The sequence below is a fragment of the Glycine soja genome, chromosome 17, assembly GCF_004193775.1.
Source record: "Glycine soja cultivar W05 chromosome 17, ASM419377v2, whole genome shotgun sequence".
Taxonomy (NCBI): Eukaryota; Viridiplantae; Streptophyta; class Magnoliopsida; order Fabales; family Fabaceae; genus Glycine; species Glycine soja.
Genome location: NC_041018.1, coordinates 35,244,370 through 35,261,566, shown reverse-complemented (window position 1 = coordinate 35,261,566; position 17,197 = coordinate 35,244,370). Strand labels below are relative to the sequence as shown.

Here is a 17,197-nt window from a genome sequence, read left to right as displayed (position 1 = left end):
TCTTCAATCGAACTCGCAAGGAACTAGAACTTTCTCAGATTGACATACACCGTGAAGGAAAGTGGTTTCGAGGTACTCTCCTTTCTCAAAAAATATTGTCTTCTTTAGTGTCCCTGCATTGCCACACGGTTAAGTGTTGGTTAAATTTCCGATTCTTGGAATCTTCTTGGAACGTGTCTCTCAAATAAAGCATAACAAGGGAGAATTTTGTTATCTTGCTTATATAAATTAGGATTATGCATTTTAGTGACAAGGTATCATTCTCAAGTTCTGTTATCTCTTGCCTTAGTTAAATCTCTTTGAGTAAAAGATCCAGAAACATCTTAGACTTTTCAATTGTTTCTATAAGAACTTGTATCTAAAACGGCATGAGGGTTTTGATTGAAATTTGTTGATGTTAAGGTTAGGGGTTTAATTTCAGGCTATTAGTGCTAATGTAGATTAAGCTAGCCTTGAATGTTCATGTAGATCAACCTCACTAGTGAGTGCTATTTTCCAAGGTTCTGCACTTTTTGAAGATAGTGGGGCTCCCTCTTAAAAGACAAGATGAGTCCATTTGTTATCTATTTTTTTATTGAGACTTGCGTGCTTCTCTTTTGTATAAAGCTATGGCTTTGATAATTCTATCAACATGTGAAGAAAACAATGCACCCTTGTGTGAAACTCAGTGATTGTGATTGATTCTAATTCCTGTTTGTAGGATGGATACCCTTGTTGTGGTATCTAATTTTCTCAATATGAATGTATATGAAGGTAGGAGAGTACACTTACCTAGCAATTGACTGTGGATCTTTGTTTGATGGTTGTGTGTATTGATTTTTGTTTGATGGTGTAGTTTTATGGTAGGAACAACAGAAAAAAGAAAAAAGTGGGGTAGTAGAAAGAGTATGGTAAATTAAAATGAATTTGTGGTTACACAAGAAACAACAAACATTTATATTGAATAATTAAGAAATATGTAAGCTTTTTCAATAAAATCTTCATTTATTAGGATGACTTTATAATTGCATTCTAACTCTTTTAATAAAGATAGTCCTACGGTGTAATTTCAGGCTATTAGTGCCGATTAAGCTAGCCTTGAATATTCATGTAGATCAACATCACTAGTGAGTGCTATTTTCCAAGGTTATGCACTTTTTGAAGATAGTGGGGCTCCCTCTTAAAAGACAAGATGAGTCCATTTGTTACCTATTTTTTATAAAGTTATGGCTTTGATAATTCTATTAACATGAGAAGAAAACAATGCACCCCTGTGTGAAACTCAATGATTGTGATTGATTCTGATTCCATTCCTGTTTGCTTGCTGGATGGATAGTCCTATTGTGGTATCTAATTTTCCCAATATGAATGTATATGAAGGTCATGACACTTTGGTATAGGTAAAAGAAAAGTTCTTACAACAATAAAATGATGATGAACTTGGTGAGAGATGAAGGATGTGGATCGGAAACTAATGCACTAGCTTACACCACATAATGATATATTAGGCATATCCATTTTTTCTATCTCACTAGTTGTTTGTATGTAGATGTTTCATCTCTACATTTTTTTTTCAGTTACTCATTTTATATTTTTATTTTATTTTTTCTGAAATATAATATACTTTAGATGTGGTTAAAAGTGGTTGCTTATAAGTAATTGTGATGTTAATGGCGGCTCCGACAAAGGACTTTGTTTTCTGTGCGAACATAATAGGCAATGGCGGCTCCGGCAAAGAGCCACCAGATGGTGGTGGCAGTGGTCAAACACGAGTCTCTTTTAAAGAAATGGCTATGGCAAATAGGGAAGCACTACCCCAGCGACCAAAAGTGGACCTAATCAAGGAAAAATTGGCCAAAATAGTCTTTGAGGATGATAATCCCTTGAAGCCTATTGTTCATATTGATGATTCTATTTTCAATGGCTTATGTGCCCCATGGCAGGATGCGTTGGTGGTTAAATTGCTCGGGAAGAATATTGGTTTCCAGGCGATGAAGGATCATTTGACACGCATTTGGAAACTTGTAGCAGGATTTGATATTCTTGACATTGGCAACCATTTCTACATGGTCAAGTTTGATACTACTGAGGATAGGCAAAAGGTGATTGAGGGAGGACCCTGGATGATTTTTGATCATTACCTAACAATTCAAACATGGACGCCGGACTTCATTTCACCCACGGCCAAGATTGATAAAACTATGGTATGGGTTCGCTTTCCAAGTTTGAATTTGATTTATTATGATGAGAATATTTTGTTGGCTTTGGCTAGGGCTATTGGTACCCCTATCAAGGTTGATTCAAACACCTTAGATGTTAGAAGGGGACATTTTGCAAGAATTTGTGTCCAGATTGATTTAAATAAACCTGTGGTGGGTAAGGTTGGTTTGAAGGGATACTGGTATAAGGTAGAATATGAGGGTTTGCACAGAATTTGTTCTTCATGTGGATGCTATGGGCATTTGGCTAGGGAATGTCCAACACCAGCCAAAACTCCTATGATGGTTTCCAATCTTACGGCGGCAAATGATTAGAAGAATTTGAGTGCTCCGACGAAATTTAATGGCCCAAAAATTCCTGCGTCAATTACTCATGCAAATAATTGTGGCAATAATGGGACGGTTGCGCAAGTTAATGCAATTACTGGCAAAGATGTTGCCAATAATGAAAAGGATGTTTTGCATGGGGAGTGGCTCGTAGTTAAGCGCAAACCTAGTAATAAAACCAACAAGAATCAAGCCAAGGGGAATAAAGATGGGAATCCTAAAAATCAGCGCCAATCTCTTCTAAATGAGAAGAAAGAGAAGATTAATTCGATCACTTTAAATGCTCATGATACTGCAAGTGGGTCCCATACAGATGTTGCACCAACAACAGTGGAGAGATCATCCAATGGGAAACAAAAGAATAAAAGAGTAAGAAGGGATACAGTTACAATCCCAAGAGTCAGCCAAGACCCAAGGAAGCAGATCATAATTGAGAAGACTATTATCAATAAACCCAAACCAATCAATGGGGAACACGTGGGCCCTTCCAACCACCCATCAAGACAAGTGATATATAATGCGGGCTATGGAATCAAATCGACGGTCCCTATGCAAGCTTTATCACCAAACAGATTTATCATTCTGAATGATGAGGAACCAGTTGCCCAAAATATGGACATCATTGCAGTTGACTCACAAGAGCATATGGGCCAACATGATATGGTTCTAGAGACACCTCTTGAGGGTCAACCCGCTGCAACGTAGCCCTTGTAGCTTTATGGGCCTCTCCTTTTTATTGCCTTTTCTTATGGATTTATTCTGTGATTTTTCAATCATTTCATGGAATATTCGTGGGGCCTTAGGGCAAAGTACGAGGCGCCATCTTAGGGATGTTATTTCTCAGCACCATCCCTCTCTCTTTCTCTTGTATGAGACTCATGGTTTGTTCGTGAAGGTGGAAGCTTTTTGGGAGAATTTGGGTTATAAGCCTTTATTTCTTCAGGAAGCTAATGGCCATTCTGGTGGCATTTGGATTCTCTCCTATGTTAATGATATCACAGTTTCTCTTACTGACTCCATTCACCAAGCTATTTCTTTCTCCATACAAAAAAGAAATGTTGTTTGGCACTGTTCAGTTGTCTATGCTTCTCCTACTCCATCCAATCGCAATTTCTTATGGGACTATTTGAGTGACTTATGAAACCAAATTTCAGGGCCATGGTTATTGCTAGGCGATTTTAATGAAATTCTAAACCCCAATGAAGTCTCTGGAGGTAATTTCAGTTCTAGCAGGGCATACTTATTGGCTAATATGATGTCGGCGTGTGGTGTTATGGATTTGGATTTAGTTGGTGGTTGGTTTACTTGGAGGAAAAATGTTCAATCTGGTGGTCATGTCCGTAAAAAACTTGATAGATGTATGGCTGATTCTGAGTGGCGGGTTTTGTTTCCTCATGCTCTTTTGGAGGTGCTCCCTATGCATAATTCATATCACAATCCCTTACTGCTTAGCTGTTTGAAGTCTAGGAGCAAGAGAGTTAAATCTTTCCATTTTCAGGCTACTTGGCTCTCTCATCCAGAGTATCCTAATTTGGTTACTAACACTTGGAATTCCACCCAGGGAAATGTTTATAATAAACTTCATAAGGTCCAAGTTGAATCAACCAAATTAAATGAAAAGGTATTTGGCAATATTTTTAAGAGAAAGAGGCATCTTGATGCAAGAATTAAGGGAGTCCATAAGAAGCTTGATATCTTTCCATATTCAGGCCTCATTATTCTAGAAAGGAAACTTCAGGCACTTTATAACCAAGTCCTTCACCAAGAGGAGGTTCTATGGTTCCAGAAGTCCAGAGAGTAATGGATTAAATTTGGAAATAAAAACACCAAATTTTTCCATACTCAGACCATCATAAGAAGGAGGAGGAACAAGATTTCAGGAATTAATATTGATGGAATTTGGTGCACAAATGATGAAGTTATAAAGAGAGAAGCTCTGAGTTTTTTCAGAAATTTATTCCAATCCTCTAACTTTTGCCAACCTGAGTGTCTACAGTTACATCATATTCCTCAGGTAGACCAAGACCTTTATAATTCTTTGATTCAAAATGTCTCTATGGAGGATGTTAAGAACGCTATGTTCTCTATGAACTCTTATAAAGCTCCTGGAGTGGATGGCTTTCAACCAGTTTTTTACAAGAATTTTTGGAATGTTGTTGCTACTGATGTGTGGGAGATGGTTTCTATGGCTTTTTCTTCTAGGATTTTCAATCCTGGCCTGGCAGAAACTCTCATTATTCCTATTCCAAAAATTGATTCTCCTCTATCATTTAAGGACTTTAGACCCACAAGACTATGCAATGTTCTTTTCAAGACAATTTCCAAGGTTTTGGTGAATAGGATTCGGCTTCATTTGGACAAGATCATTGGTCTGCTTCAGAGTAGTTCTATCCCCAAGAGAGGTACGTCTGATAATGCTTTAACTACCCAGGAGATTGTTCATCATTTTCATAAGAAAAAGAAGGGGAAAAAAGGACATGTCATGTTTAAAATTGATTTTGAAAAAGCCTATGATAGGGTTGATTGGAATTTCCTTAGGCTTACTCTTATTGATTTTGGCTTCCCTTCTCAAATTGTCAATTTCATCATGAACTGTACCACTTCAAAAACTTTGACCCTCAAATGGAATAGTGAGAAGCTGGAATCCTTTGCTCCTAAAAGAGGTCTTAGACAAGGTGACCCAATGTCTCCTTATCTTTTTGTTTTGTGTATGGAGAAGATCTCTCTTCTTATACAACAAAAAAGTTGACGAACAACTCTGGCTGCCTGTGAAAGTGGATAGAAATGGGCCATCTATTTCCCATCTTTTCTTTATTGATGATTGCCTTTTGTTTACTGAGGCAAAATCATCTCAAGTCCAATTGGTTAAAGAAGTCTTGGATATCTTTTGTAAAGCTTCTGGGCTAAAAGTTAATCTCCAAAAATCAAGATTTATGTCATCCAATAATATTTCTCATGTGAAGATTCAGAAATTTGCCTCAATTTCACTCTTCCAGCATACTAGACAAATTGGACACTATCTGGGCTTCCCCATGCTTCAAGGACAAACTAGAAATAGAGATTTCAATTTTATTCTTGAAAGGATCAATTCAAGACTGGCAGGTTGGAAAATGGAACTCTTGAATAGAGCTGCTCAATCTGTACTTTCATCCATGCCCATTTACACCATGCAAAATCTATGGGTACCAAAAGGGATATGAGACAAAATTGATTCCACTATTTGTCGTTTTATTTGGGGACAAAATCACTCTCATTGGGTGAACTGGGAAACCATCTCCCTGCCAAAAGCTCTTGGGGGCCTCAATATTAGACCTTCCAGACATGTAAATATATCTCTTCTAGGCAAGCACGCATGGGATTTTTTACGTGAGAAGCAAAAACTTTGGGTTCAAATGCTGGAATCCAAGTACTTGCGTCAAGGGGAATCTTTACTTGAGGCCTCAACTCTTGATGGAGCGTCATATACCTGGAACTCTATTGTCAAAGCCACTAACCATCTTTATTTGGGATTCCAGTATCGTCTAGGGAGGGGTGATATTTCTTTGTGGTATGACAAATGGCTCACCGATGATTACCTTTGCCATCTTGTCCCCTTCGTGAATATCCAAGATACTCAATTAAAGGTGCAGGATATTTTCCAGGATGGTATTTGGCATTTTGAAAAATTATCCACACCATTACCAATGGAAACCAAGAAACAAATTCAAAGCTACATCCTTAATGACAATATGGAGGATGTCATTGTTTGGGGCCCTTCAGGAGACAAAATATTTACTGCTACTACTGCCTTCAAATGGCTTATTGCCGTAAATTCATTACCTATTAGTCAATTTGGAAATTGGTCCTGGATCTGGAAATTGCAAATACCAGAAAATATTAAACACTTCTTTTGGCTTACCTTCCATGGTAGCCTTCCCACTAATGAGTTTCGTGTCTTTAGACACTTGTCTATTGTTTCCTCTTGTAATAGGTGCATGCATGGACAGGAGATAATTTTACACTTACTTCGTGACTGCCATTACTCTCGTCAGGTGTGGCAATTTCTTCAACTAGACCATGATTCAAATTTCTACGTTGCAAATTATATGGATTGGATCGTGAACAACATCAACAGCGTTAGAGGAATCCTCTTTGCAGTGACATGTTGGACAATTTGGAAGAGTAGAAATTCTCTTATTTTCCCGAACAAGCGATGGACAACATGGCAAATTGTTAATCAAGTTAACATTTTGTTCAATGATGTCATCAACACCTTGCAGCAACCAACACAACCAAGGATAGGCAGGAATGTTAGTTGGGACCCACCAACTTTCCCTTTTGTGAAGCTTAACACCGATGGAAGCTCTATAAGTAATCCAGGAGACTCAGGATATGGAGGAATCATTAGAGACCATGTTGGAAATATGCTTATAGCTATCTCTGGGGAGTGCGGTGATAACTGCAAAATAATTGTGAATTAATAGTAGTTAAATAGTCAAATTTTGGCTTAAAATTAATTATTTAGCAGTTATTTATAATTAAAAGTTGAAAAATTAATTAAATTGAATTTCTGGTTGCAGATACGAAAAATGAGGTTACATTAAGCAAAAATGGCAACAGAAATGAAGAGAAAGAACAAATTCTGAAGCAGGCCCAGCCCAACAGTGGCGCTAAGTGCGAGTCAGGTGCTAAGCGAGCAACCAAATGCAGGCGCTAAGCGTGGCGTTAAGCACGAAGGAGCAGAAACCGTTACGCGCCCTAAGCCCAGCTAGGCGCCCAGCGCGCGATCCAACAGAAGCACAGGCTAAGCCTGCAGGGCGTGACTACGAAGGTGTGGCGCTGAGCACGCGATCTAAATGCACTTAGCGCGAGGTGTGGCGCTGAGCGCGACTACGAAGGCCCACAAGCCCACTTCAGCAACTATAAATAGAGAGCCAGTCCCAAGGAATTATCACCTCGTCTCAGAGCACTATTCTCAACACTTCAAGCCTGAGCTCTCCCTTCTTTCTTTATATTCTTTGTTTTTATTATCCCCATACTTTCTGTCATCCCCATTTGTAAGCCCTCAATGGCCATGAGTGGCTAATCCCCTAGCTAGGGCCTGGCAGGCCTAAAAAGCCAACGATGTACGGTGTACTTCAAGAATTATCAATGCAAAGGGAATTTATTCCAGGTTTTTCTGTTCTAATTCTTTTCTTGTTATCTTGCATTTGTTCTTAAATTTCTTTTGGGTTTTATTCGCTCGGGAGAGGGTATTTCCTAATAAGGATTTAAGAATTAATGCATGCATTATTGGGAAAGGGTAACACATAACAGAACATCTTAGGAAAAGAATCCTTGGGTTAGCATTGCTAGGCATAGAATGATAACTCACTGCCCGTGCATTTAAACAACATCTAGAACTTAACCTTAATGCATTTTAATTATTGAATCTTCGCAAAGGCATTTGGGAGATAGGTAGTTAAAATAGGCTTGTTAACGTGAGGCATCAGGGGCAAGTAATTAACAGATGTGGGTAGAACTAATATCAGTGCATTGGTAATGAATATCATATTTACATGCATCGTAGGCCAATTGGGTTTGTCTGGTCTTGGCATCTTTATTAATTGTCTTTCCTTTTAAACTATTTGATTTGGTAATCACCCCTTATTTCTGCATTTATTTCTGTCTTTATTATTCTTACTCATACTTACAAATTGAAAAGTATTTAATAAAGTGCAATAAAGTCCCTGCGGAAACGATACTCGGACTTCCGAGTTATACTACTTAAGAGCGATTTGGTGCACTTGCCAAAGTCTCAACATGTGGCACTACATCTAGTCTCAAAGCAGAGCTTTTTGCCATTTATTATGGTCTCCGTATTGCTTGGGATAATGGTTATACACATGTTCTTTGTGAGTCAGATTCAACACTCGCTTTACATCTCATCCATAACGAAGTTAATGAGTACCATCCATACTCTCCTATGGTTCAACTTATCGATCATCTTTTGGCTTTGACATGGATAGTTTCATTCAAGCATACTCTGCAGGAAGAAAATGCTTGTGCTGACTGGCTCGCTAAATATGGGGCAATGCATGCAGAGTCATACAAAATATGGAATGTTTGCCCATCTCAGTTATCAACTCTTGTTATGACTGACAAAATGGGAGCAGTCCATTTTAGGGTTTGATTGTTGTTTTATTTTCTTTCTTTTTGTCTTGTTTCAGCTTTCCCATGTATCAAAAAAAGATGTGGTTAAAAGTATAATATTATTTCAACCAAGGAGGAGAACCACGGAAGCGTAGAAGTTGCCTTAGGAAAACTAAAAGATGATTGAATAAATATTAATTAAGGAAGTTAAGTGTAATGAAAAAATTTAATTTAATTAGCAACTAATCAATAATTGAATAACCATTAATTATAATAAACAACTTTACTATGATCAAATAATCAAATTAATGTGATAATAAACAATAAAGGTTTTGTAAAAAAAAAAAACTATACAGGTTTAAGTATAGATTAATGTCTATTTAAAGATCATATATTGGGTTTTTTTTTTGTTAGTAAAACGATGAAGACAAAATTGGGTTACTTTCAAATCAAGACCAACATCGAGTTATATTATAAAACATTGAACAGGGCCTAATCCTTTAATCTATCACACAAGAAAAATATTAAAAAATAGAAAAGTGAAAAAGAAAATTACTTACCAACATAAGGAAACAAAAAAAAGAGACTAAATAACATCATCTTTATATTGTTTTCTAAGTTTAGCATGAAACTTAAATTAAGTTAAAGATCCTACAAACTTAATTGTCGATTTGTTATAGTGTTCTTTTTTCTTTTATTAGTCTTCTATAATAGGAATAAAATTTAAATGATAAAATAAACTATTTAAGTGCAATTAATCAGTTTAGTTAAACAAAATCTTGGCCTAATATAATTGAAAAACCATTAACTTCTAATTTTGGGTGAATTTTCATTACTAAACTAAATTGCTAATTTTGTCTATTTGAGAATGCAATTTAAAATTAAATAAAATTTCTCAATGTATATATATATATATATATATATATATATATATATATATATATATATATATAATATAAAAGTATAACATGATTTAAAATTTAAAAAAATGAACATAATTAATTATTTTCTATAATAAACTTATCTTAAATTTACTATACGTTGATAACCTTAGAGGACAAGAAATAACTTTCTCATTAAATTCCATTTTTCAATGGAAGAGAAATGGTCCAATTTTATTGGATCTTAGGAATCAAAAACAATTAAGATATTTATAACAACTCACATAAATATTATGGTCAGATTCCAACAATTATTAGGCCTAACGCCAAAATATCTAATTGATCATATTTAGTATAATGTTTCATTTCAATCAATTTTAACCAATTATAAAGTGTTAAAAATATATAGATAATGATTTTTAAATTTTTCTCTTTCTCTCTTACCCTCAGCTTCATAGTTAGTGTGTACATCTTGGGTGTTCGCTTCATTACTAACACGTATGTTCTATTATTCAGGTTAATTAATGTTTTTTATATTGTAGTTGCTTGAAATTTTGTATTCTAAATGTGTTAAGTATATTTTTTATTGTTGTTATGTTATTTATATTTCATACTTTGTTCATTTAGAAAGTCAAACATTATATTTATGCCATTTTTTCCACATAAAGTATGATCATAATTCTTGCTATTAATATATAATAGAGATCACTCTAAGATTATGTATGACTAAACATCAGGTGGCCTTAACCCTCCTCGACCCCTGTCACATGTCTCCAATGGGAAAGGGACAACTGCGAAGAAAAGATGATACATGGTTAGATTATTACCACCTCGAGATAGTCTAACATTATCTACCTCATCCTTGTCTTCTGTGTCTATCCCAGTTAGGCCTCCCGATGTTGCACCTACACCATCTCCACCTCCGACTAAAGCTAGACCATCTTCATCTCATGTTAATGGACGTGGACCATCTCAGGTACATGCATCCACCCCATCTCTATCCTCCGTTGATGCACGTGGACCGTCCCCAGTACCTACATCCACACCTTTCCCATCCCCGCCTGTGGGCAGTATGCCTACAAATGAAGATACTATAAATTTGGCAATGGAAGACCCTTCCCTTAATGATCGTCCTATGGTTACGCTAATTAATCGAGCGTAAGTATTACAAAATTTATATAATTATCATTATATATGATACATCACATGATATTTTACTATTTTGATTAATTATCTTTTATATTTAGGTTTCATCCATCTAATGTTGCGGCAAAGGCTGTCACTTTGTCCATTAGGCAACAATTTGGTCAGCCTTGGCCTACATGGGGAACGATTCCAAAAGATCAAAATGAACTTCTTTTTTTAGTGTTTATAAGGTAAATTATTCTTCTATTAATGAATTAGTTCAAAGGTTGAAATGGATAATAATGCTTTTTTTTATCTTAACTGAAATTGTAAAATTTGTATTTTTCTAATTGTGTACAATTTCATTACTTTGTTATACTTTAGAGAAAATTGGTCTGGAGACCCGAGGAAGAGAATGAAATAAAAAAAAAAAAGCTTTTAACTCTAAAGCTTCTCATAGACTATCTGAGATGTTTAGGGATGCCCGAAATGAAAATAAAAGGTCATATTGGGTTGGAGATCGTGTTTGGAACGATCTGTTATCACATTGGAATGCACCTGAGTATCGTTCCAAGTGTGCACAGGCCAAAAAAATGAGGCATCTGAAAAGGATGGGTGTATATCAGGTTGCAGGATCATGCCATTCCCTTGGTATGTACATTAAAATTATAATACATAGTTGTTTATACTTGTTTAATTTACCACTTAATGTTTATTCTTTAATGTTTGTTAATAGTCAGAGGAGCTTGGTTGATTTGTATATATAGATGAGGTCTTTCAGCAATCTCATTTACGAAAGGATACTGGTCAATTTGTCGATGATAGATCTAAACAGACACATGTGAGACCATTATCTTGCATATTTTTTTTATTCTTTAAAATATTTATTATATTTATGGAATAATAATTGTTTATGAATTACAAGAAGAATTTGAGGCTAGACTATCTCAAGCTAGGTCTGATGTTGCATCAAGTGTTGGTGAATCCCAACTCACTCCCTTAGACCCTGCTGAAGAATAAAGACTTAGGAGTTGGTGTTGGATTGCAACTACAGGACCAAAGCATAAGGGACGCCTTTATGGTACTGGAGACCTTGCTCATACTTACAAATGCGGAAATGACAGCTTCATGCAACATACACAAGGATCTTCTAGCCACGCTGAAGATGCTGCAGAGATTAACTACCAGAGGGAGGAGTTGCGTCAATCAAAAGAGGAGATGCGCATTTTTCAGTCAGTAGTCCTTCAGTTCCTACCTCCAGAGGCATGGAACATTATTCATCAACAACAACAACCTCACCAGCAGCAGCACTAGGCAGATGACCAATAGAGACACTCTCCTAGTGACTATTTTGACTACTAACTTAACAACACAACATTGGTATTGACAATCAGCATTGACATTTTACATTGTGTTTTTTTTCTACATTTGTTTTCAATTTAACTTAATGACTTATTTTACTCTATGTTTTGGATTTATTAATTTCACTAGTTCCTCAATTATAAGTATGTATTAATTCAAATTTTCATGTAAATAATATAAATGCATAAAATAATTGCTAAATTATTAATGATTAAAAACAAAAACAATAGAAATAATAAATTATTTATAAAAAAATATTTTCTGACGGAAATTTGAGATGAAACAATCCGTCTGAAATGATCCGTGAGAAATTTACGACCAACAAATCCATCAGAAATGATTCATGGGAGATTTTCAACGGAAATTCCGTCGGAAATGATCCATAGGAAATTTCCGACGGAATTTCGGTCGAAAAGAATCCATGGAAAATTTCCGACGAAAAATATCAGTCTAAAACTTTCAACGAAAACTGTCTGTCTGACATTTCCCACGGATTCTTTCCGATGGAAATTTTTGACGGATTTTTTCCTACGACCATTTTTTCGACGGATTTTTGTCCATCATAAATTTGTCGGAAACTTCCAATTAGCAATGGATTTTTGGTGTTACCGACAGATTTTTACCGTAAAAAAAATAATACTTTTTTTATTATTTATCATCTCATTGTATCATATTAAATATTTCATTCATGTCTTTCCTTTAAAAAAGTAGATTTTCAAACTACAAAGTATTCTCACTTTTTTTAAAAAAATTCAATAATACAAAAATAAAATTAGAAGAAATAAAAAAAATAATACAAAGTGTTCTTTTAGTAACTGATTTCATGATGTGGATTTGAACAAAAACACACACAGATTATCAACTTGATTCCCAAAAACCAATTTCATAATAATGTGTGTATAAAAAAATAAAATCTTAATTTTGAAATTAGTTCTCGAATTAATTTTTAAATTAAAACAAAAAAAATTATTCACATTAAGAAATCGATTCTTGAAAAATCGATTTGTCAATGTAAACAGTAAAGTGTCTCATTGAAATAAATATTTTTTGAATTATATTATTTAAATAAATATTTTTTATTTTATATTTTCTGGGTAAAAAAGTCCCCAAATAACACCTGTTACCACCGGTGTTTGTGATAGAATATCAATATGTTCAAAAACAAAATTTAGATCCTAGAATATATGTTATTTATTTATCTTAAAATGAATTTTAGGAATAAAAAGTAAAAAAAAAGTTAGATTTTAAAGAGATTAAAATAAATAAAAAACAAATATTTTACAGGAATCAAAATCAAATTTACTTATTCATAGAAATAAAAATTAATAATTTTAAAGAGGTAAAAAAATAAAAATAAAAGTATAGAGACCCAAAGCAAAACATGTTCATTTTATGTAAAACTTAAAAATTTAATGAAATATTTTTCAAAAAAATCATAAAAGTATTAAATTTTTAGTCAATAATCATTATTTTATACCTTATTTTTTGAAGTATACTTTTACACTTTAACGACGTCAAATCTAGCATAAAATATTCTAAATATTTGATATTTTATTCCATTGATAGGGAGTCTAATAATATTCTAAGCAAGATTTTAGGTTTCAATTTTTAAATAAGAAAAACGTGTTAAATAAATATCCCACTTTACTTAAATTGACGATGGCTTGAGGTGATTTTTTTTATGCATAAAGGAGTCGATTAAAATAATTATTTTGGTATTATTAGGTTGGTTTATTTCAATACAGCTATTAAATTACCTTTCTTTTATTATAAACTATTAAATTATCTAGCTTTTTTGACGGAAAAATTATCTAGCTTGTATTCTTATTTTGTATGAATATTGATAAATATACATGAAATATAAACTTGAAAATATTTAAGAAAATTTCACTGATAATAAAACTAATTAAAATAAAAATTAAATACAGGAAATAGAATTTCTAGTAAAAAAATATTAAAAGTATTTTTTAATGATTATTTATAAATATTTATATACTCTTTGCTGATCATCACAAATAATACTATTATATATATATATATATATATATATATATATATATATATATACTAAAGCACAAAAAATTCTTTAATTTAATAGCTAATAACTAGAACTAATAACAAAGTGGTGGTATTAATTAAACTTAGTACGTGAATGTATAAGATATTTATATTTATTTATCTTACTATACTGTCTGTGATATTTTGATCTCAACATACATGTGTTGTTTTGTGACGCAATTTGAATCACGCGCTGTGACATGTGGTGCGGCGTTGGTGGCAGGCCAGTCCACGTACATGAAACCCAGATGCAGCGGACTTATGAATGACACGTCGGCCACCTCGACATATATTGATTGACATCAATGTAGTTTTGCAATTACCACCTTCTGATAAATACTAGTAAGGGTTAAAAAACTTACCACAAGTATATTAAAAAATTATTCTTAAATAATTTAAAGATAACATTAAAAACATTTATATATACACATGATATTATTATTGATCTTATATATAAAAAATAGCTAACAAACACCTCCAAAATATTTACTGAGGATTATGCTCAATATTGATTAAGATATGTAAATTGTAATATTTTTCTTTTACTCTTAAGCATAAAAAAATAAATTAAAATCCTAGTATTGTATCCTCTTCTATTTCACATGCAATTATGTTTTCTTCAACTTTATATTTAAAATTTAAGTTTAAAAAATAATTAAAAATAGAAATTGTTTACTTACTTTTATTTCTTTTGGTAGAAAAAAAATGGAAAGAGAACCGAGAATATAATGAAAGAGATTATGAATGTGTTTGATACACGCTAAGTTATAGGATAAAAAGAATAAGACAAACATTGACACATTTTATCATGTCCATAATTTGATGAACAATAAACAACACAAATTAGATGATATAAAATTTATTAAAATACAAAAACCTTTTATATTAATTATCTTTTTTATAATTTACATTATTATTATATATTATGTGAATTTAAAATATAAAATATATACAAGTAAATTAGCTAGTAGATAATATGAATTTAAAAATACATATGATAATGTTATTGTTGCTAGTAGAAAATCTAAATTTAAAGTACACGACACATGATGATAAGATTGTTACAACGATAATCGACCTGGTCAAGACACTAGGTCAAAGATTCAATGGATAGATTACTTATTTGTCCAATTGACTTGGTATATATATATATATATATATATATATATATATATATATATATATATAATTAAATATGATCAATCCATCCACTAAAAAAGTGATAATATCAATCTATATTTTTATACTCCAAAATTAAATTTCTTATTATGATCAAACTATAAATATTATATAATCATTTATATTTATTATTATAAATTATTTTGTAGGTATTATGGTTAAATAATTAAGAAAACTGTATTCTTTTTCATGACTAAAAATAAAAATTATCAAATGACTATAAACAAATCTAATGAAAATAAATATTAAACCATGTCTTGATTAATATAATAATAATTAGTTATTATATATTTGTTGTAATCAAGATAAAAATAATATTATTAGAGCATATTACATGTTATTCAACAACTAATTATTAATAATTTAAAATGTTATAAGAATTATAAAAACAATAAAAAAAATTTAACTAAGTGAAATCAGGTCGATTACATTTCTAGTCTTACTTCTTAACTGGACCGCCTATGACACTAGGTCACAGTTAATTGATTTGACCTATTGGTCCGATTTTTTAATTATTCACATAATTAAAAAAATACCTTTTTATTTTACAGAAGTTAACTTTTTAAAACTATTTTTACAACTTAACTTCTTTTTCTATAAAAAAAATGTCAAAAACATTAAATCAAAAACTACCTATGCACAACTAAAGTATGCTAGTACTGTATAATGTTTCATTCAATACATACATTTTCCATGTTTCGGGAGTAAGAAAACAGACGGTCATCATTAATTGAGTTGTATATAAATAAGAAGATAAGGGATGAGGTCCATTATATTCATGTTATTATCACCTTTACACTTCCTATCACATCTCTAAGATTGCACAGTATCCTTTACATGACATATTCCAACTGTATACACAATTAGGAGTATGCGTTAATTACTCGTAAGAATTCAAATAATCATTTGTTTAATCAAAATAATTGTATTATACAGTATATGACACGATTATTGATACTCGAGAGTGATAAATCAAATATTTTAAAAGTTTAATTTTTTTTTTTAAATGTGAACTTTAGTGTTCTAGAAAAAGGAAAAAGAATGGAACCTTATGATCTTACTCGATAAAGAACTTGAAGGTTACATATACATAGATATGATTCCATAATTATTAATAAAAATCATATTTTATATTAGATTATAAAAATAATATAATAATTATTTAAATTATTGATATAATTTGATCTCTTTTTTATATGTATATATTGCATAATTTTTTAGTTATTATTTTATTTCATTCCTGTATATACGTATTGATTTATATACGCGTCACACAATTTCAATTTCATCCTTATATGTAAAAATATTAATTTAATCCCTTATCATGAAAATGTTGTCAAAATGATCATTAATATCTTAGAAAGCTTCATTGCCAATGACGTGTTCCATGAGTCTTCTCTTTCCGCATCTTCCTATGCAATTTTACACTTTTTAAACAAACTTTAAAATATTACAACAATTTCCTATCGAGAAAAACAACGTATGGATCGTGTTAAATTAATTGGAGGTAATACACATTTAAGCTACAATTAAATAGGTTTACTTTTACATTTCAACCAAGCTTTAGAGTTTTTATGTATCATAAAAGTACAAGAAGAGTGTAGATACAAAAAAAGGACTTGGAATGTCTAAAAAAACAAATTCTGATATGCCCGGGCTCCTTCTCATTGTGTTCTGTATTTACTCCTACATCTGCTCGATCCCTATGATGATCTCCAGTGATGAATTCGGAATATTTTAGTTATGGGAGCAAAACTCACATATAGCAATTAATGGAACCAAGATTTATGTTATAACTTATTTTTTAATTAAATTTTAAATTATAAAAGTAATTTATATATGTTATACTAAAAAAATAAAAATTTAGTGAGACCAATTACCTCCTTCCTCCTACAAGTAAGTAGGATCTCCTAGTTTGAATTAAGATGTGAGATACTCGCCAAAGGACTCCGATAC

General features: G+C 32.4%; 1 protein-coding gene across 1 annotated transcript; it reads left to right on the top strand.

Annotated features, from left to right (window-relative positions):
• The first annotated feature begins 1,649 nt into the window (after positions 1-1,649).
• LOC114391698 lies at positions 1,650-3,230 on the top strand. Its single transcript, XM_028352671.1, has 2 exons — positions 1,650-2,387; positions 2,514-3,230. Exons 1-2 carry the CDS (start codon positions 1,650-1,652, stop codon positions 3,228-3,230), a joined length of 1,455 nt encoding a protein of 484 aa, XP_028208472.1.
• Positions 3,231-17,197: the final 13,967 nt, after the last annotated feature.